This window comes from Entelurus aequoreus, linkage group LG11, assembly GCF_033978785.1.
Source record: "Entelurus aequoreus isolate RoL-2023_Sb linkage group LG11, RoL_Eaeq_v1.1, whole genome shotgun sequence".
Lineage (NCBI taxonomy): Eukaryota > Metazoa > Chordata > Actinopteri > Syngnathiformes > Syngnathidae > Entelurus > Entelurus aequoreus.
In genome coordinates this window covers 9,384,530-9,406,468 of record NC_084741.1, presented here as the reverse complement: position 1 = coordinate 9,406,468, position 21,939 = coordinate 9,384,530, and the positions used below count along the sequence as shown (strand labels likewise).

General features: G+C 38.5%; 1 protein-coding gene across 3 annotated transcripts in view; it reads left to right on the top strand.

Moving 5' to 3' along the window:
* The window catches only part of rspo1 (R-spondin 1), a 62,074-nt gene extending 40,581 nt beyond the window's left edge, over positions 1-21,493 (top strand). For 2 of the 3 annotated variants that reach the window (XM_062064102.1, XM_062064103.1), the window contains exons 4-7: positions 2,453-2,647; positions 11,682-11,825; positions 14,040-14,249; positions 20,938-21,493. In XM_062064102.1, the coding sequence (XP_061920086.1) occupies positions 2,453-2,647; positions 11,682-11,825; positions 14,040-14,249; positions 20,938-21,053 (665 nt within the window). In that variant the 3' untranslated portion in view covers positions 21,054-21,493. The remainder of the gene's footprint in view (positions 1-2,452; positions 2,648-11,681; positions 11,826-14,039; positions 14,250-20,937) is intronic. The other variant, XM_062064104.1, reaches the window with a different exon arrangement.
* Positions 21,494-21,939: the final 446 nt, after the last annotated feature.

Genomic DNA, 21,939 nt, shown 5'->3' with positions numbered 1-21,939 from the left:
AGAGCGATTCGGACAGAGAAAGTGACGATTACCCCATTAATTTGAGCGAGGATGAAAGATTTGTGGATGAGGAACGTTAGAGTGACGGACTAGAATGCAGTGCAAGACATATCTTTTTTCACTCTGACCGTAACTTAGGTACAAGCTGGCTCATTGGATTCCACACTCTCTCCTTTTTCTATTGTGGATCACGGATTTGTATTTTAAACCACCTCGGATACTATATCCGTTTATATTTTCATCTAACACAATTTCCCAACTCATATGGAAACGGGGTTTGTATTTCACATTGTTTCCCACATGTAAAACTATTATTATTATCTATAAAATGTTTTTTTGTTCATATTTGTGGGTGTCTGGAACTTACAATATTCATTTTGGGGGAAAAGGCGCTTTGGTTTTTGGACAAATGAGGAAAACCACAATAACAAGTGCCATTTTGCAGTATTGTTATCCAAGTGCTAAACATGATGTTTATTTACAGTGAGAGTCAATGAAAAATGTGCTCCTCCAGGCTCCAAGATGTCGTACTTGGTAAAACGTGGCGTGAATGGCTTTGTTTTGATCCTGGTTGTCCTCCGTCAGCTGCCAAATATTTTTGCGGTCCGAGCCACAGTGGTGGGTGTTGTTTGAACATAATAGTTTTTTTTAAAAAGACAGAAAAGACATGACTTTGTTTAGCGCTCTGCGGCTCGTCTAATTTGTGGCGAGATGCTGTCACTCACATTGTCGTGCTTCCCTCTTGAGCTCTTTTTTAATGGCTGATAATGAGGAAGAAGAATGTGTTTTTTCAAAGCAATCCCAGGACCTCACGCAGTATTTGCCAAAATATTTCTGTGTTGTTTAAAAAATTCCTGGTTGCTTGGCTAACTTCCTAAAGCCCTAACTAACTTTCTTGTGTTCCGTCTCACTTCTCGGTAGTCTTTTTAACTTTAAACAAAGTCTTAATTGTTAGCTTTCGGGTTGCCTGGCTAACTTCCTGGTACCCTGGCTAACTTCCTGGTACCCTGGCTAACTTCCTGGTTGCTTGGCTAACTTCCTAAAGCCCTAGCTTACTTTCTTGTGTTGCGTCTCACTTCTCGGTAGTCTGTTTAACTTTAAACAAAGTCTTAATTGTTAGTTAGTTGAATCAATTTAAGTGGACCCCGACTTAAACAAGTTGAAAAACTTATTCGGGTGTTACCATTTAGTGGTCAATTGTACGGAATATGTACTTCACTGTGCAACCTACTAATAAAAGTCTCAATCAATCAATCAATCAGCTTTCGGGTTGCCTGGCTAACTTCCTGGTAACCTGGCTAACTTCCTGGTACCCTGGCTAACTTCCTGGTTGCTTGGCTTACTTCCTAAAGCCCTAACTTACTTTCTTGTGTTCCGTCTCACTTCTCTGTAGTCTGTTTAACTTTAAACAAAGTCTTAATTGTTAGCTTTCGGGTTGCCTGGCTAACTTCCTGGTACCCTGGCTAACTTCCTGGTACCCTAGCTAACTTCCTGGTTGCTTGGCTTACTTCTTAAAGCCCTAACTTACTTTCTTGTGTTCTGTCTCACTTCTCGGTAGTCTGTTTAACTTTAAACAAAGTCTTAATTGTTAGCTTTCAGGTTGCCTGGCTAACTTCCTGGTACCCTGGCTAACTTCCAGGTTGCTTGGCTAACTTCCTAAAGCCCTATCCAACTTTCTTGTGTTCTGTCTGACTTCTTGGTAGTCTGTTTAACTTTAAACAAAGTCTTAATTGTTAACTTTGTGGTAGCCTGGCTAACTTCCTGGTACCCTGGCTAACTTCCTGGTAGCTTGGCTAACTTCCCAAAGCCTTAGCTAACTTTCTTGTGTTCTGTCTGACTTATTCATAGTCTGTTTAACTTCAAACAAAGTCTTAATTGTTAACTTTGTGGTAGCCTGGCTAACTCCCTGGTACCCTGGCTAACTTCCTGGTAGCTTGGCTAACTTCCCAAAGCCTTAGCTAACTTTCTAGTGTTCTGTCTGACTTCTTGGTAGTCTGTTTAACTTTAGACAACATCTTAATTGTTAACTTTCGGGTTGCCTGGCTAACTTCCTGGTAGCCTGGTTAACTTCCTTGTATTCTGGCTAACTTCCTTGTATTTTTGGCTAACTTCCTGATATTCTGATTAACTTCCTCGTACATTTGCACATTCGGCCACCCAGCATCAACACAGAGGTTGCCTACAGCCACAGTTGTTGCCACAAAAACCCTGTGAACTACTAGATGGAGAATATATGATGTACGGTTTAAAAAAGATTCCTTAGCTACGGCCCTGTTGAGTGGCAAAGACACCCCTGAGCTGATCCGTGTGTTTTTACAGCCCAGTCTGTGGGAATGCCAGTAAAATACTAACGTGAATAAATCTACTCGTAAAAGGAGTATCTTTCTGGAAACAATTTATCTCCCTTGATGTGATGTTGTTAAAAAAACGTCATTTGCGTGTTCCTCCACAGATAGCGGCGAGGGGCTGCCGTCTTGCTCCAAAGGCTGCGAGCGTTGCTCCGAGGTCAACGGCTGCCTGAAGTGTCGGCCCAAGCTCTTCATCTACTTTCAGCGCAACAACATCAGCGAAGTGGCCATTTGCCTGGCCTCCTGCCCCATGGGATACTTTGGCATGAGGAACCCGGGAGGCAACAACAGATGTTACCGTGAGGTTTTACTTTACTGTGTGTTGCCAGGACTTAAAGGCCTACTGAAATGAATTTTTTTTATTTAAACGGGGATAGCAGATCCATTCTATGTGTCATACTTGATCATTTCGCGATATTGACATATTTTTGCTGAAAGGATTTAGTAGAGAACAACGACGATAAAGTTCGCAACTTTTGGTCGCTGATAAAAAAAAGCCTTGCCTGTAGCGGAAGTAGCGTGACGTCACAGGAGCTAGTATTCCTCACAATTCCCCGTTGTTTACAATGGAGCGAGAGAGATTCGGACCGAGAAAGCGACGATTACCCCATTAATTTGAGCGAGGATGAAAGATTCGTGGATGAGGAACGTTAGAGTGAAGGACTAGAGAGGCAGTGCAGGGTGTATCTTTTTTCGCTCTGACCGTAACTTAGGTACAAGCTGGCTCATTGGATTCCACACTCTCTCCTTTTTCTATTGTGGATCACGGATTTGTATTTTAAACCACCTGGGATACTATATCCTCTTGAAAATGAGAGTTGAGAACGCGAAATGGACATTCACAGTGACTTTTATCTCCACGACAATACATCGTTGACACACTTTAGCTACGGAGCTAACGTGATAGCATCAGGCTCAAATGCAGATAGAAACAAAATGTAAAAAAACCCTGACTGGAAGGATAGACAGAAGATCAACAATACTATTAAACCATGGACATGTAAATACACGGTTAATAATTTCCAGCTTGGCGAAGCTTAACAATTGAAGCTAACTACGGAGCGGCGGTGGGCGTTGTAGCTTTCGACGACACCCCGGCCGCCATCAGTCGGCAAGAAACATATATTTCCCCAAAGTTACGTACGTGACATGCACATAGCGACACACACGTACGGGCAAGCGATCAAATGTTTGGAAGCCAAAGCTGTACTCACGGTAGTGCGTCTGCTATCCAGCTCAAACACAACACAACCTCCTGATTGTGTTGCTGTAGTCTGCCGCTAATACACCGATCCCACCTACAACTTTCTTCTTTGCAGCCTCCATTGTCCATTAAACAAATTGCAGAAGATTCACCAGCACAGATGTCCAGAATACTGTGGAATTGTTCAATGAAAACAGAGCAGTTTGTATGGTGACACATTGGGTACGAATACTTCCGTTGCCGTCGTGACGTCACGCGCATACGTCATCATACATAGACGTTTTCAACCGGAAGTTTAGCGGGAAATGTAAAATGTCACTTTCTAAGTTAACCCGGCCGTATTGGCATGTGTTGCAATGTTAAGATGTCATCATTGATATATAAACTATCAGACTGCGTGGTCGCTAGTAGTGGCTTTCAGTAGGCCTTTAAGTCCATCCAATTGATGTACTCATCAAATGTCATTTTGTTATTGTAAAAAAACTTTATTATGAAGGCAGCATTCCCGTACTTAGTAGCAGAGTAGATCCTGCATCATCAGTCTGTAGTCTGGTTCTGCTTATGTCTGGGCAAGCAGCAGAGGACTGGAACAACACCCTGACCCAAAACGCACTTATGTTGGAGTTGGAAATAGTCTCGTGTCTTTCACCTCCACCAATGTGCCAAGGCACAAGTCGTGTTGGCTGTACTGTTAATTTTTACCGTACTTTTTTATGTCATAATATTACAAAACCCAAAAGCAGTGAAGTTGCACTGCAAAAAGTCAGTGTTCAAAAACTAAACAAAAAATACAAAAAGGAGGGGTATTTTATTTGAACTAAGCAAAATTATCTGCCAGTAGAACAGGGGTCGGCAACCCAAAATGTTGAAAGAGCCATATTGGACCAAAAATACAAAAACAAATCTGTCTGGAGCCGCAAACAATTAAAAGCCATATTACATGTGTCATGAGATATACATTTAATTAAGAGGACTTAAAGTAAACTAAATGAGCTCAAATATAGCTACGAATGAGGCATAATGATGCAATATATACATATAGCTAGCCTAAATAGCATGTTAGCATCGATTAGCTTGCAGTCATGCAGTGACCAAATATGTCTGATTAGCACTCCACACAAGTCAATAACATCAACAAAACTCACCTTTGTGCACTCATGCACAACGTTAAAAGTGTGGTGGACAAAATGAGACAGAAAAAGAAGTGGCATAAAACACGTCCTAGAAAGTCGGAGAAAGTTATACATGTAAACAAACTATACGGTGAGTTCAAGGACCGACAAAATTAGTAGGACAAAACGGCGCTCGCCAAATACTCGAATCGGTGAAGCATGTTTAATATAAACAGTGTGCTTTATAACAATTAGGGAGGTTTGTGTCATGTTTGTCCTCCTACACAAACCATACTAAAACAAAAAAATAGATTTTTTTTCCCCTCATCTTTTTCCATTCTTCATACATTTTTGAAAAATCTCCAGAGAGCCACTAGGGCGGCGCTAAAGAGCCGCATGCAGCTCTAGAGCCGCGGGTTGCCGACCCCCGCAATAGAAGAAGAACTTTTGGCTTGTCAAGACTTTCCAAAACAAGTCAAATTAGCTAACCTCAATGAACCCAAAAATAGCTTAAAATAAGTATATTCTCACTAATAACAAGTGCACTTTTCTTGGTAGAAAAAAAAGAGACCTTTTTGCTCAATATGTTGAAAAATGTTCTTAAATGAAGTAAACGCTAGTGCCATTATCTTGACATAATGATATGCACTCGGCATTACATTTCTTGAAAGCAGCAAACTTATACTAAAACTAATTTATTGTTCTTAATGGAAAGACAACAAGGCAACATCTTGTTACTCTCGGGGTCTCCTAGCCGCTCAGGCAAATCAGATGCTCTAAAAATGCATTTTTCCATCAATAACATGACATCATCGCGCCAAGTGCGTGCTCTTTCAGTCAATTAGTAAGCGAGGAATATATATATATATATATATATATATATATATATATATATATATATATATATATATATATATATATATATATATATATACACAGCCCAGCCAAAAATGTTTTAATTGTAATTTTGAAGAATTTATCTGAATGTGCATGAACTATTTCTGTTAAATTGTTAGAGATGTAAATATTAACTGTCAGTTTACTGTACTGTGCCAACTGTACTACTATATGAGTACGTGTCTTCTATTGTTGCATTGAAAATAAAACAGCAAAGTCCATTTGGCTGTCATCTGTTTTAATTATGAGACACAATTGTGTCAAAGTCATGTTTTTTTTTTTTCATGCTTGAAGTAAGAAATGATGACTTTAAAAAAGTAGTTTTCTACTTGTGAGTGTTGATGACACAGCTTTGCAACACTTGATATTCTAGTTTTAAGCATGTTTTACTCAATATAGCTCATAACATCTCAGCAACAAGCTGTAATATCTTACTGACATCATTTAGGACCAAAACCCTTAAAACAAGTAAAACACTCTAACATCAAATCTGCTTAGTGAGAAGAATGATCTTATCAGACAGAAAATAAGCAAATATCAGCCTTATTTGAAATATTTCATCTTACTTAGATTTCAGTTTTTGCAGCGTGTACTGTTAATTCTTATCGCACTTTTTTATGTCATAATATTACAAAACCCAAAAGCAGTGAAGTTGGCACGTTGTGTAATTCGTAAATAAATACAGAATACAAATCCTTTTCAACTTATATTCAATGGAATAGACTGCAAAGACAAGATATTTCATGTTCAAACTGAGAAACTTAATTTTTCTTTTGCAAATAATCATTAACTTAGAATTTAATGGCAGCAACACATTGCAAAAAAGTTGTCACGGGGGCATGTTCACCACTGTGTTACATGGCCTTTCCTTTTAACAACACTCAGTAAAGGTTTGGGAAGTGAGGAGACACATTTTTGAAGTGGAATTCTTTCCCATTCTTGCTTGATGTACAGCTTAAGTTGTTCAACAGTCCGGGGGTCTCCCTTCTGCTATTTTAGGCTTCATAATGCCAAACACATTTTTCAATGGGAGACAGGTCTGGACTACAGGCAGGCCAGTCTAGTACCCGCACTCTTTTACTATGAAGCCACACTGTTGTAACGCGTGCAGAATGTGGTTTGGCATTGTCTTGCTGAAATAAGCAGGGGCGTCCATGGTAACGTTGCTTGGATGGCAAAATATGTTGCTCCAAAAGCTGTATGTACCTTTCAGCATTAATGGTGCCTTCACAGATGTGTAAGTTACCCATGTCTTGGCCACTAATACACCCCCATACCATCACACATGCTGCCTTTTACACTTTGCGCCTAGAACAATCCGGATGGTTCTTTTCCTCTTTGGTGTGGAGGACACGACGTCCACAGTTTCCAAAAAAATTTGGAAATGTGGACTCGTCAGACCACAGAACATATATATGTGTATACATATATATGTGTATATGTGTGTATATATATATATATATATATATATATATATATATATATATATATATATATATATATATATATATATATATATATATATATATATATATATATATATATATAATGTGTGTGTGTATCTACTTATGTATACGTGTGTGTATATATGTATGTGTGTATATATATGTATATATACTGTATATATATATATATGTATATGTGTGTGTGTGTGTATGTATATATATATATATATATATATATATATATATATATATATATATATATATATATATATATATATATATATATATAATGTTTGCATATATACATTTATATATATATATATATATACATATATATACACACATACATATATACACACGTATACACAAGTAGATACCCACACATATATGTATGTGTGTGTATCTACTTGGTATACGTGTGTATATTTGTATGTGTGTATGTATATTAATGTGTGTGTATACATATATATATATATTAAGTTAAAGTTAAAGTAGCAATGATTGTCACACACACACTAGGTGTGGAGAAATGATTCTCTGCATTTGACCCATCACCCTTGATCACCCCCTGGCAGGTGAGGGGAGCAGTGGGCAGCAGCTGTGGCTGCGCCCAAGGAATCATTTTTGGTGATTCAACCCCCAAATCCAACCCTTGATGCTGAGTGCCAAGCAGGGAGGTAATGGCTCCCATTTTTATAGTCTTTGGTATGACTCGGCCGGGGTTTGAACTCACAACCTACCCATCTCAGGGCCTATATATATATATATATATATATATATATATATATATATATATATATATATATATATATATATATATATATATATATGTATATGTATATGTATATACAAATATATGTATATAATATATATAAATATATGTATTAAATATACAGATTATTTCAACTCAATGTGGCCCCGTTAAACATTGTGGAGGCCCCTCATGTAAAAAGTCCCTTCATACACTGGCCAGGTGTTTATCATCAACATCACACATATTGTTGGTCTGTAATAAATAATCACAGGGAATTTGAAAACTATGACTGCAAACAAAGGCGGATTATTTCTAACATTTTATGTCTCCATTGTGTTTATTTAACGTCATATTTCTTGGTGCATCGGAGCCGACGCCGAGGGTCGACTTTCACATGGGAATGAGTTCAGAATCTAAATTCAAACAAATGTTTTTTTAGGAAAGGCTCAGTGTTTAGATCCTCCGTCCTTCTGGCAAGGAAGCACACGCAGCTGATGCAGTGGAAGGTCTGCGGACACAAAACCACGGCAGGAAAACTGCCAACTGGCACACACAAGACAATCGATTCCCAGCTTTCGCTGCCGTTTTCCTGGAAAACAACAATACGTTCCCATATCGGCACTATAACACAGACGTGATTCCCCCCCCCCCCCCCCCCCCCCCCACTCTTGGGATGTTTTTAATTACACTAAAGTCAACAAGTTGTTGACGTGTTCTGAGGAGACTCATTTAAATGTTGCTGGCTAACTACATGCCTGAAACTACACTGCAACAACTGAAATCTAAGTAAGATGAAATATCTCAAATAAGGGTGATATTTGCTTATTTTCTGTCTGATACGATAATTACTCTCACTAAGCAGATTTGATGTTAGAGTGTTTTACTTGTTTTAAGTGTTTTGGTCCTAAATGATGTCAGTAAGATATTACAGCTTGTTGCTGAGATGTGATGAGCTATATTGAGTAAAACATGCTTGAAACTAGAATATCAAGTGTTGCAAAGCTGTGTCATCAACACTCACAAGTAGAAAACTACTTTTTTAAAGTCATCATTTCTTATTTCAAGCGTTAAAAATAAAAAAAATCATGACTTTGACACAATTGTGTCTCATAATTAAAACAGATGACAGCCAAATGGACTTTGCTGTTTTATTTTCAATGCAACAATAGAAAATAGGTACTCATATAGTAGTACAGTTGGCACAGTACAGTAAACTGACACTTAATATTTCAACATTTAACATTTGACTTTTCAAACTACTTTGGACAGAAATAGTTCATGCACATTCAGATAAATTCTTCAAAACTCCAAAAAAAAAAATTTGGCTGGGGGCCGGGCTGTATATATACCGTAATTTCCAGACTATAAGCCGCTACTTTTCCCCCTCGTTCTGGTCCCTGCGGCTTATACAAGGGTGCGGCTTATTTACGGCCTGTTCTTCTCCGACACCGACGAAGAGGATTTGGGTGGTTTTAGTACGCAGGAGGAAGACGATGACACAATGATTAAAGACTGACTTTTCATATACCGGTAGGCTGCTTATTTTGATAACGTACAGGCGAGCACTTTGTATTACTTTGCAGCGTTGTATTATTTGTACTCTGCACGAATGCTGTTCGCCATGTCAAAGATGTGAAAGTTTGATTGAATGATTGAAAGATTTATTGTTAATAAATGGGACGCTTTGCGTTCCCAAACAGTCATCTCTGTCCCGACAATCCCCTCCGTGGTAGCAGGAACCCCTATATACTACGCTAATTACACTATATACTATGCTAATTACACTATATACTACGCTAATTACACATCAAAACTCTGCGGCTTATAGTCGGGTGCGGCTTATATATGGAGCGATCTGTATTTTCCCCTGAATTTAGCTGGTGCGGCTTATAGTCCGGAAATTACAGTAGATGTATATATATATGTGTGTGTGTATATATATATATATATATATATATATATATATATATATATATATATATATATATATATATATATATATATATATATATATATATATATATATATATATATATATATATATATATATATATATATATATATATATACTACCGTTCAAAAGTTTGGGGTCACCCAAACAATTTAGTGGAATAGCCTTCATTTCTAAGAACAAGAATAGACTGTGGAGTTTCAGATGAAAGTTCTCTTTTTCTGGCCATTTTGAGCGTTTAATTGACCCCACAAATGTGATGCTCCAGAAACTCAATGTGCTCAAAGGAAGGTCAGTTTTGTAGCTTCTGTAACGAGCTAAAGTGTTTTCAGATGTGTGAACATGATTGCACAAGGGTTTTCTAATCATCAATTAGCCTTCTGAGCCAATGAGCAAACACATTGTACCATTAGAACACTGGAGTGATAGTTGCTGGAAATGGGCCTCTATACACCTATGTAGATATTGCACCAAAAAGCAGACATTTGCAGCTAGAATAGTCATTTACCACATTAGCAATGTATAGAGTGTATTTCTTTCAAGTTAAGACTAGTTTAAAGTTATCTTCATTGAAAAGTACAGTGCTTTTCCTTCAAAAATAAGGACATTTACATGTGACCCCAAACTTTTGAACGGTAGTGTATATATATATATATATATATATATATATATATATATATATATATATATATATATATATATATATATATATATATATATATATATATATATATATATATATATATATATATATATACATATACATATATATATATATATATACATATATATACATATATATACATATATATACATATATATACATGTATATATATATATATATATATACATGTATATATATATATATATACATATATATATATATATATATACATATACATATACATATATATATATATATATATATATATATATATATATATATATATATATATATATATATATATATATATATATATATATATATATATATATATATATATATATATATATATATATATATGTATCCCTCGCGCACTAATTGACTGAAAGAGCACGCACTTGGCACGATGATGTCATGTTATCGATGGAAAAATGCATTTTTAGACCATCTGATTTGCCTGAGCGGCTAGGACAGTGGTTCTCAAATGGGGGTACGCGTACCCCTGGGGGTTCTTGAAGGTATGCCAAGGGGTACGTGAGATTTTTTTTTAATGTCCTAAAAATAGCAACAATTCAAAAATCCTTTATAAATATAAATATAAACCTATCTTTTTTTCCAAATAGTTCAAGAAAGACCATTACAAATGAGCAATATTTTGCACTGTTATACAATTTAATAAATCAGAAACTGATGACATAGGGCTGTATTTTACTTCTTTATCTCTTTTTTTCAACCAAAAATGCTTTGCTCTGATTAGGGGGTACTTGAATTTAAAAAATGTTCACAGGGGGTACATCACTGAAAAAAGGTTAAGAACCACTGGGCTAGGAGACCCCGAGAGTAACAAGCGCTTGCCTTGTTACCTTTCCATTAAGAACAATAAATTAGTTTTTAGTATAAGTTTGCTGCTTTCAAGAAATGTAATGCCGAGTGCATATCATTATGTCAAGATAATGGCACTAGCATTTACTTCATTTAAGAATATTTTTCAACATATTGAGCAAAAAAGGTCTCTTTTTTTGTCTACCAAGAAAAGTGCACTTATTAGTGAGAATATACTTATTTTAAGCTATTTTTGGCTTCATTGAGGTTAGCTAATTTGACTTGTTTTGGAAAGTCTTGACAAGCCACATTTTCTTCTTCTATTGGTAGATAATTTTCGTAGTTCAAGTAAAATACCCCTCATTTTAGTACTTTTTTTCTTGTTTTTGAACACTGACTTTTTGCAGTGTACATTTGCATCCTTTGAGTCATAAAATGATGAGCGAGTTCACGTGGTCCACTTCCTCCTCTTCCTGTCTTCCAGAGTGTAAGCTGGACAACTGCGCCGCCTGTTTCAGCCACAATTTTTGCACAAAATGCAAGGAGGGCTTGTACTCCAACAGCGGCCGGTGCTACGTCAGCTGCCCAGCTGGCCAGCGCACCGCCAACGACACCATGGAGTGTGTGGGTGAGTGACCTATGACCTTTTACCCTAATCATCAAACTCGCTACACAAGATGCATCCACACGACACTGCAAAAAGTCAGAGTTCAAAAACAAGAAAAAATACAAAAATTAGTGGTATTTTATTTGAACTAAGCAAAATTATCTGCCAATAGAACAAGAAAATGTGGCTTGTCAAGACTTTCCAAAACAAGTCAAATTAGCTAACCTCAATGAACCCAAAAATAGCTTAAAATAAGTATATTCTCACTAATAACAAGTGCACTTTTCTTGCTAGAAAAATAAGAGACCTTTTTGCTCAATATGTTGAAAAATATTCTTAAATGAAGTAAATGCTAGTGCCATTATCTTGACATAATGATATGCGCTCGGCATTACATTTCTTGAAAGCAGCAAACTTATACTAAAAACTAATTTATTGTTCTTAATGGAAAGACAATAAGGCAAGCGCTTGTTACTCTCGGGGTCTCCTAGCCGCTCAGGCAAAGCATATGCTCTAAAAATGCATTTTTCCATGGATAACATGACATCATCGCGTCAAGTGCGTGCTCTTTCAGTCAATTAGTGTGCATATATACAGCCCGGCCCCCGGACAAAATGTTTTTAATTGTAATTATGAGGAATTTATCTGAATGTGCATGAACTATTTCTGTTCAAAATTGTTTGAAATGTTAAATGTTTAAATATTAACTGTCAGTTTACTGTACTGTGCCAACTGTACTACTATATGAGTACCTATGTTCTATTGTTGCATTGAAAATAAAACAGCAAAGTCCATTTGGCTGTCATCTGTTTTAATTAAATTAAAGTCATGATTTTTTTTCATGCTTGAAATAAGAAATGATGACTTTAAAAAAGTAGTTTTCTACTTGTGAGTGTTGATGACACAGCTTTGCAACACTTGATATTCTAGTTTCAAGCATGTTTTACTCAATATAGCTCATAACATCTCAGCAACAAGCTGTAATATCTTACTGACATCATTTAGGACCAAAACCCTTAAACAAGTAAAACACTCTAACATCAAATCTTATGTATGCCCAAAATGTCCATAACACACCCAGCCGAGTCCCACGGGGAGGGGAGGGGGGGATAAAAGTTGGAAAAGTCGGCAAAAGTCCCAAAAATGTTCAAAATACCTACCCAGGTTGGAGTCCCACAAGTCCCGCCACCGGCCAGAATGCCCAAAGTGTCCAAATCGCGCCCAGCAAAGTCCCACGGGAAGGCGGGGAGAAAAGTGAGAAAAGTCTGTAAAATGTTGAAAAATCACACCCGGGTTGGAGTGTTCAAGTCTTAAGACTTGTGGCACTCCATGTGGGACTCCAACCTGGGTAGGTATTTTGAAAATTTTTGGGACTTTTGCCGACTTTTCCCACTTTCATCCCCCCTCCCTGTGGGACTCGGCTGGGTGTATTTTGAACATTTTTGGGGACTTTTGCTGAATTTTCTCACTTTTCTCCCCCACTTCCCGTGGGACTTTGCTGGGTGCGTTTTGGACATTTTTTGTATCCCGGGACTTGTGCGGCCAGCGGCGGGTCTCGTGGGACTGAAACCCGGGGAGGTATTTTGGACAGAATTGGGACTTTTGACCATTTTGGCCGCCTTTTCCCCTCTTCTTCCCCGCCTTCCTGTGCACCATTGCTGGGTGTGTTTTGGACATTTGGACAAAAATAGTTCCAAGCATGTTTTACTCAATATAGCTCATGAAATCTCAGCAACAAGCTGTAATATCTTACTGACATCATTTAGGACACTTCAAACAAGTAAAACACTCTAACATAAAATCTGCTTAGTGAGAAGAATGATCTTATCAGACAGAAAATAAGCAAATATCACCCTTATTTGAGGTATTTCATCTTACTTAGATTTCAGTATTTGCAGTGTGTCTTTGAATAAACATATCTCTTTACGGATAGATAAATGGTAGCAACTTTTGTCGTGTTTGTGTGTGTTTCGCATTTCCTGTCTCTGCCAACTGCTCCTGTCCATTCTCCACTGTGTATGGCAGTTGCCAAGGAAACAGTAGACTATGCCAACGTATTCCTTTCGATTGGGCTTAGAGGCACAGACGGGTGAATCTTGTGAATTCTGCCTAGCAACAAGTGCTGTGGTCATGGAAAAGAAAGTATTTGCTAGACGGGCTGAATTTGAAAAAGTTGTGTTTATTTTCCGTAATACATTTCTTACACTTATTGTCATTTGTGTTTTTTCTACGCAGAGTGCGAACTGGCCGAGTGGAGCCAGTGGGGATCGTGCACCAAGAAGAACAAAACGTGTGGCTTTAAAAAAGGGACGCAGTCTCGCGTTCGGCTACCAGGGCAGCACCCCCGCAAGTCCTCCACCCCCTCGGCTGGGGGTCCTTCTCAGAGGTGTGCAGCACAGACCGAGAGGAGAAAATGCACGGTGGCCAAGATACCCTGTGTGAGAGGTAAACACACATTACATTACAACACAAAATGTCCAATTTTACTTCATTAGTGATGCAAAGTGACGGGCAGAACAATTACATGCGTTTCCACTCGCTGGCAGACGGCGCCTAATTAACCCAGCAGGCACGTGACGTTATTACAACATTGATTTTACATCCTTTAAAACTGGCTTCCAAACAACGTTGCAAAATAGTTGTATTTGTAAATTGAGACGACGTTTACGTAAACGTCATCAAAAAGCATGTTTTTTCAATGTTGTATTTGTGTGGGGGAATATTGGTTGGAAAAATGACCAAATTTCAATGGTCAAATCACTGTAACAGCCTGACATTGAATAAATGTTGTCAAAAAGCATGTTATGTTTATTCAATGTCAGGCTGTGACAGTGATTTGACCATTGAAATTTGGCAATTTGTCCAACCAATATTCTACAACACAAATACAACGTTGAAACAACATGGTTTTTTACAACGTTTAATCAATGTTGGGTTCTGACGTTGGTTTGACCATTGAAATTTGGTCATTTTTTCCAACCAATATTCTACAACACAAATGCAACGTTGGAACAACATGCTTTTTGACAACGTTTATTCAATGTGTTGTAGAATATTGGTTAGAAAAATGACCGAATTTCAATGCTCAAATCACTGTCACAGCCTGACATTGAATGAACGTTGTCAAAAGGTATGTTGTTTCAATGTTGTTTGTGTGTTGTAGAATATTGGTTGGAAAAATGACCACATTTCAATGGTCAAATCAACGTCAGAACCTGACATTGATTCAACGTCTTTAAAAACATTCATTTTGAGTTGATCAACATCAGGACGTAATTCAACAAGTTGTCAACATTGTTTCAATGTCTTGTGCCTGCTGGGAACTCTGGATCCACCTGCTGCCATTCATACAACACAAATAATGGCATGCTTGGTTTTTTTTCCAATGTTGGCTCAATAAAGGTAGCCAAAGACATGTTGTGGACTGTAAAACATTGTGTACACTGAGTCGACACAACCTGAAGTATACTTGCAAAGTCTAATGAGTTTTCAACAGGTGAGGAGTTACCTGTATTTAGCTCCGTGAGAGGTGCAACATCCAAGAAACACCTCTTGGTATGATGGAGTACGTGCAGTTGCAAGGCCAATAATAAACATGTTGTACACTGAAGTGAGCTTGAATTCCTGCTGCTGAGTCAGCGACCGGCCGCGTTCTGATTAGGTTTGGTTTGGCCGAGCTCGCCAAGACAATTTCGAGGCTTTTGACTTCTCTGCGTGTAAACAATCAACTTGGCAGATTGCGGCAAACAGATGAAGGAAGTTAGGCTGGAAATGGACTTTTGTCACGAGGGACCGTCCAGTCCTCTGTCACCGGTTATCTTCTTGGCTTCATTCGCCACACAATCAGTCCAGGATTTATTGGATGCTTATTTACTTTTGCTTTGTAGTTACCTGCGGAACTGCTCGGATCATAAACTTATTGTTTTGCAACAGCCAATGAATGACGCTTTGGGAGATTTGTTTGACACGACACTTACTACGCGTCACCAATGTGGACATTCAACAGAGCGAGGCATAAACAGGCTTTAAAACTTTCATCTGAGCTATTTGGGGTCAAGAATCTAACATTGTGCAAATGATAACAACGAGAAAGATGTCGCAATTGTTCACATGCATGAAGAACAAGGGGGTTGCATAATTGGCAAGGCCAGCAGCAACATTTAGTGTTTCGGACGTACAGTACCTCAATTTTTAAGGTCACAGTTCAGTTCATTCTTGGGACAGTAAGGGAGGAAAATGCTAATTGTAAAACTGCTTGGCTTTACTAAAGATCTAAATGAAACGTTAAAAACTGCAAATTGCTGGCAGGTTTTACCAGTAAATCCATCCATCCATCTTCCTCTGCTTATCCGAGGTCGGGTCGCGGGGGCAGCAGCCTAAGCAGGGAAGCCCAGACTTCCCTCTCCCCAGCCACTTCGTCCAGCTCCTCCCGGGGGATCCCGAGGCGTTCCCAGGCCAGCCGGGAGACATAGTCTTCCCAACGTGTCCTGGGTCTTCCCCGTGGCCTCCTACCAGTCGGACGTGCCCTAAACACCTCCCTAGGGAGGCGTTCGGGTGGCATCCTGACCAGATGCCCCAACCACCTCATCTGGCTCCTCTCCATGTGGAGGAGCAGCGGCTTTACTTTGAGTTCCTCCCGGATGACAGAGCTTCTCACCCTATCTCTAAGGGAGAGACCCGCCACCCGGCGGAGGAAACTCATTTGGGCCGCTTGTACCCGTGATCTTGTCCTTTCGATCATAACCCAAAGCTCATGACCATAGGTGAGGATGGGAACGTAGATCGACCGCTACATTGAGAGCTTTGCCTTCCGGCTCAGCTCCTTCTTCACCACAAGGGATCGATACAGCGTCCGCATTACTGAAGACGCCGCACCGATCCGCCTGTCGATCTCACCATCCACTCTTCCCTCACTCGTGAACAAGACTCCGAGGTACTTGAACTCCTCCACTTGGGGCAGGGTCTCCTCCCCTACCTGTAAATCACCAGTAAATTACCAGTAAATCCAAATTCAATATATGCTCAGTCATCTAGACTAAGTATTTTGTTGTTATAGGGGTAGGGAGGGGTCAGTGACAAGTACTCGATGCCAAGACATGGTATGGTATGGTATGGTCTTTATAGTCATTGCACAACAAAACTTAGTTTTCAGCACAAACCCGTTCAAGATTAGAAAAAACAAACAGTGTACAGGGTTACAGAACAGGAACCTTGACGGGTCGCCACAAGGTGCCCCGTAAAAGATGGGAGAAAGGTAAACGCTGGGGGAGGATGAGTAAGAAAATACAATCTGGCCCAGTCTGGAGTGGGGAAAAAACTCCATAGCAAAGCACATATAAATATTACAACATACAACTCGAGATTTGAGACATCTTTAAAGTGAAATTACAAGTCCGAGCTATGTTCTTCTTTGTAATCTTTGACTGTCTCATCCTAGTGTCATTGGAGCCGATGTGTACAACTATGTTTGCGCAGCTAGTGGTGCGATTAGCCTGTCGTACGTGTTTACTTGGCCTGTTGCGAGTCAGCTCCCTAAGACTAGCTTCAATGTCAGGTGCTCTGGCCCCGGGAATACACTTAATTGTGGCTGGTTTACTAAGCTGTATGTTCCGGGTGATGGAGCCCCCTTTGACTACGGTGTGGTGTCCGATAGACTTGGGTGTAGGTCTAGCTAAAGGGCTAAAGCTACTATGCGTCTCAACCGGTTCACCGTGGCTTGTAGGCTGCTTAGGGCTGCTACAAGCTAGGCTAGTCAGCTCGCACAGCCAACGCTAGCAAACATGTCCGTGGCATCTAAAGTTACGAAATGACTCTGCTCTAACTGGCGGACACGGTCCTCTGGTAGGGCCAACCGATCCATGAGAACGGTGCACAAAGAGCAGGGAGCCATACTAACGTTGTTTATTTCACCGACTCTAGTTCTTGCTGTCTTCCGAGGAGTAGCAGCAGCGTGAGGGACCAGACCCCTTCGGAGCGTAGTTGCTTTGGACCGCGACTCGCTTAGCTTTGTTAGCTTAGCGGCTAGCTAGCTGAGTGAGAGGCTTTGAGACAGAGAGTGGGTGCTTTGTACGTTTGATAAGACGACTAAATATGTTTGAGAGAGGATAAAGAAAGCTGTAAAACAATTAGAAGCACACAGATAGAAAGATAGTACTTAGCTTTTTTGCGGTAGCAGACTGTTCCGGAGGTGACGTCATTGAACAATTTTGGTCCCAGTGTTGATCCCTGGTGTACACCGCAAGATATATTTAGCGTGTGTTTGCCTAACTTCGTATATTCCTCTCTGCTGTTTAAGTAGCTTCTTATGTAGATTATATAAATGCTTTTGTTAAGTCCATAAACACTGCAGCTGCACACTGTTTAATGCACAGGTGTCAAACTCAAGGCCCCGGGGGCCAAATCTGGCCCACCACATTATTTTATGTGGCCCACGAAAGCCTGGAAATAATATGCGTTAATAAAATACTTAATCTTTTCTTACTAAATATGTTTTCTGACATTAAAAATCATGCACTGCATGCAATTGCATATCTTTTAAAATTCAATATTATCAAAATCTAAATATTATATTATCATGTATTGAGGTGGCGATGAGGTGGCGATGAGGTGGCGACTTGTCCAGGGTGTATCCCGAAGGGGATAAGCGGTAGAAAATGGATGGATGGATATCATGTATTCCAAAAATATTTTTTGTTAAAATAAATCTAAATAGTGTACTTAAATATCTGCTTGACTTATGATTTCAAAACAAATTATCAATCAAATTCCGCCGACTGAGTTTTGTTTTTTTTACCGTAAAATCAACTTTGGTACTGTTTTTTTCCATATACAGTAAGACACTAAAACATTAAAAAACAAACAAAAAAAACATTAAAACAAGATTTTACGGTAAAAAAAAACAAAAAAAAAACGGTAGCTCTGTTTTCAACTTTTTTTTTAAATTTTACTGCCAAAAACAGTAGTATTGTTTTTCCATTTAAGAAATTTTTTTATATGCTGTAAAAAAATACTGCTTTTACTGTAAAATTCTGGTGACTGAGCTGCCAGTTTTTGAAGTAAAATGTAATATTTTTTTTGCAGCTTATGTGAAAAAATATATTGTTAATGTATTATATATATATATATACATGTATATTCATATATTACTCATTGTTAAAAGCCCTCAATGAAAATGAGTTTGACACCCCTGGTTCAATGCCATCAATGTTGAAATGTTGGTGCTGTATTCGTGTTAGTTCTCTGCGAGTATTCCACTTTTCTTAATGAATTGTCCAATCTGTTGTTGAATAGTTTTTCAATAACTTTAGAAAATTCAGGAAACAAGGAAACAGGTCTATAGTTTATAAACTGATGTTTGTCTCCAGTTTTATAAATCGGTACAACTTTTTCATTTAGTTTGGGAATTTGTCTGTTTAAAATGATTCAACTCTTTGTGGATGGAAGTCGGCTGTTCAGTGGACGGCGCCGTTTTTTTGAGAAATGAGAACGTTCACCGCGGAAAGAATTCAGAACAATTAGCAGTGAAATATTATAAACTATCTCATAAAAACTTCCAAGTGGGATGCGGGGTGTCTGCTGATGAGCAAAGCAGTATGTCATCGTTCTTGCGCGGTGACGGTGGGACGGTGGAGCAGCTCTGAATTGATCCGTGGGAGTCAAGAGGGCAGGGCTTGTGTAACCATGTGTGATTTAGTGCCGCACCGCCTTTGGTGAGGTACCTCGAAGGAGTCTCACGCGAGAACACCTCCTTGCATTTGTCAGGCGTAATTGTTTGGAGAGGCGGTGCAATCAGGGCTGTCATAAATGGATGGAGAAGTAATGAACTCCAGCCCCCATTAGCAAGGACCTACTACTGTTTTCTTCGTTTGAACAATGGCCAATGTCGTTTTTGGTGACAGTCGAGTCCCTTTTTCATTGTTTCAAGTTTTTGCAAAGGCTACAGTCAATAAAAAATGATTGCACAGCAGTAAACAAAAGTTTCATGTTGTGGTCGACGACATGCTGAACACTGTCCAGCCCTTACACACGTGTGTGCTCCTTCAGCCAAGTTCATAACAAACATCCGTCAGTGGAGCTAACTGCTTCGCCTAGCATAAACAAAGCGGAATACTTATGAGTGCAGCCTGAGTAATAGACTTATGTTCGATTCCAGTTTCCTCCCGGGGTCGTTATGTGGCGACCCTTGTCCGAGCGAAATGTGTGTTAATTATTACAATTGTTCAATATTAAATACAAGTATTTATCAGTTGTCAGCACTGTAAATAACAATAATATTTTGGAAGATTGTGGTCCAGAATACATCCTTGAAAATTGAATTTAGACTGTTGAAAATCGCTACTGGGAACATGCTGTTTTGTCTGTACATTTCTTTAGCTTTAATACTGACATGGTTTGTGAATATATACTCTCCGCATGAGTAAAATTTAACTCTGTCTCTGCCTGATTCCTTGCTTATTGTCTGTTTAATAGATGCCATCGGTGTTTGAACCTGACATATATATATATATATATATATATATATATATATATATATATATATATATATATATATATATATATATATATATATATATATATATATATATATATATATATATATATATATATATATATATATATATATATACTGTGTTATTCATATTTTTTTACAGGCCAAAAGTTTGGACACACCTTCTCATTCTATGCGTTTTCTTTATGTTCATGACTATTTACATTGCAGATTGACTTTCTGGAGCATCACATTTGTGGGCTCAATTAAACGCTCAAAATGGCCAGAAAAAGAGAACTTTCATCTGAAACTCCACAGTCTATTCTTGTTCTTAGAAATGAAGGCTATTCCACTAAATTGTTTGGGTGACCCCAAACTTTTGAACGGTAGTGTACATATATATATATATATATATATATATATATATATATATATATATATATATATATATATATATATATATATATATATATATATATATACTGCCCAGGAAGTCAGTACTTTTTGATAAACAAACCAATGTAGCCACTTTGTTTTTTACATGTGACAAGTCGTAAGTAAAGCATCATTATGATCATAAAAAATATGATTTGCAACTTATTTTCTTGCGTCCAACCTTGTCTTCTTTTTACCATTCCCCTTTAGACAAGAAGAACTCTCCAGGAGGAGACGTCAAAAAAGGCAGTAGAGGCGGAAGAGTGAGAAAAGGCCAAAGCAGGACCACGGTCATTCCTAACATCACAAGCAGCTCCGTCACTTAAACTCCAGAGGAAGCTTGACAAAGTCAACCTACAGACGTGGTGATGGCGACACAGAAACACTCACAGCAAAAGCCCCATGGCCGATGCTGACTCAGCGTGTTTGCATCGCAGACCTGAAGCCCAGCGCTCCCGTCTCATTTGAACAAATCTCGCTCGTTGTTTGTGTCGTCTGAGGCCACGGATGGATTCTCTCCTCTTCAAGGTGATGCAAAGACCATAAAGAGCATTTAAGTCTTTAGTGGGAGCAAATGGAAAGGAAATGGAAACCATTAGTGATTGTTCTTCATTTGTTAAAGGTGCACTCCCATTCATCCCAGTCACATTTACAATATTCATTATTTAAATAATATAATACTGATACAAGGGCTGAATGAGCCACTAAATACTACAACTACAACACCCAAAAGCAGTGAAGTTGTCACCTTGTGTAAATGGTCAATAAAAACAGAATACAATGATTTGCTAATCCTTTTTAACTTATATTCAACTGAATAGACTGCAAAGACAAGATATTTCATGTTCGAACTGGAAAACTTTGTTATTTTTTGCAAATATTTGCTCATTTGGAATTTGATGCCTGCGACATGTTTCGAAAAAGCTGGCACGAGTGGCAAAAAAGACTGATAAAGTTGAGGAATGCTCACCAAACACTTATTTGGAACATCCCACAGGTGAACAGGCTAATTGGGAACAGGTGGGTGCCATGATTGGGTATAAAAGTAGATTCCATGAAATGCTCAGTCATTCACAAACAAGGATGGGGCGAGGGTCACCACTTTGTCAACAAATGCCTGAGCAAATTGTTTAAGAACAACATTTCTCAAGCAGCTATTGCAAGGAATTTAGGGATTTCACCATCGACGCTCCGTAATATCATCAAAGGGTT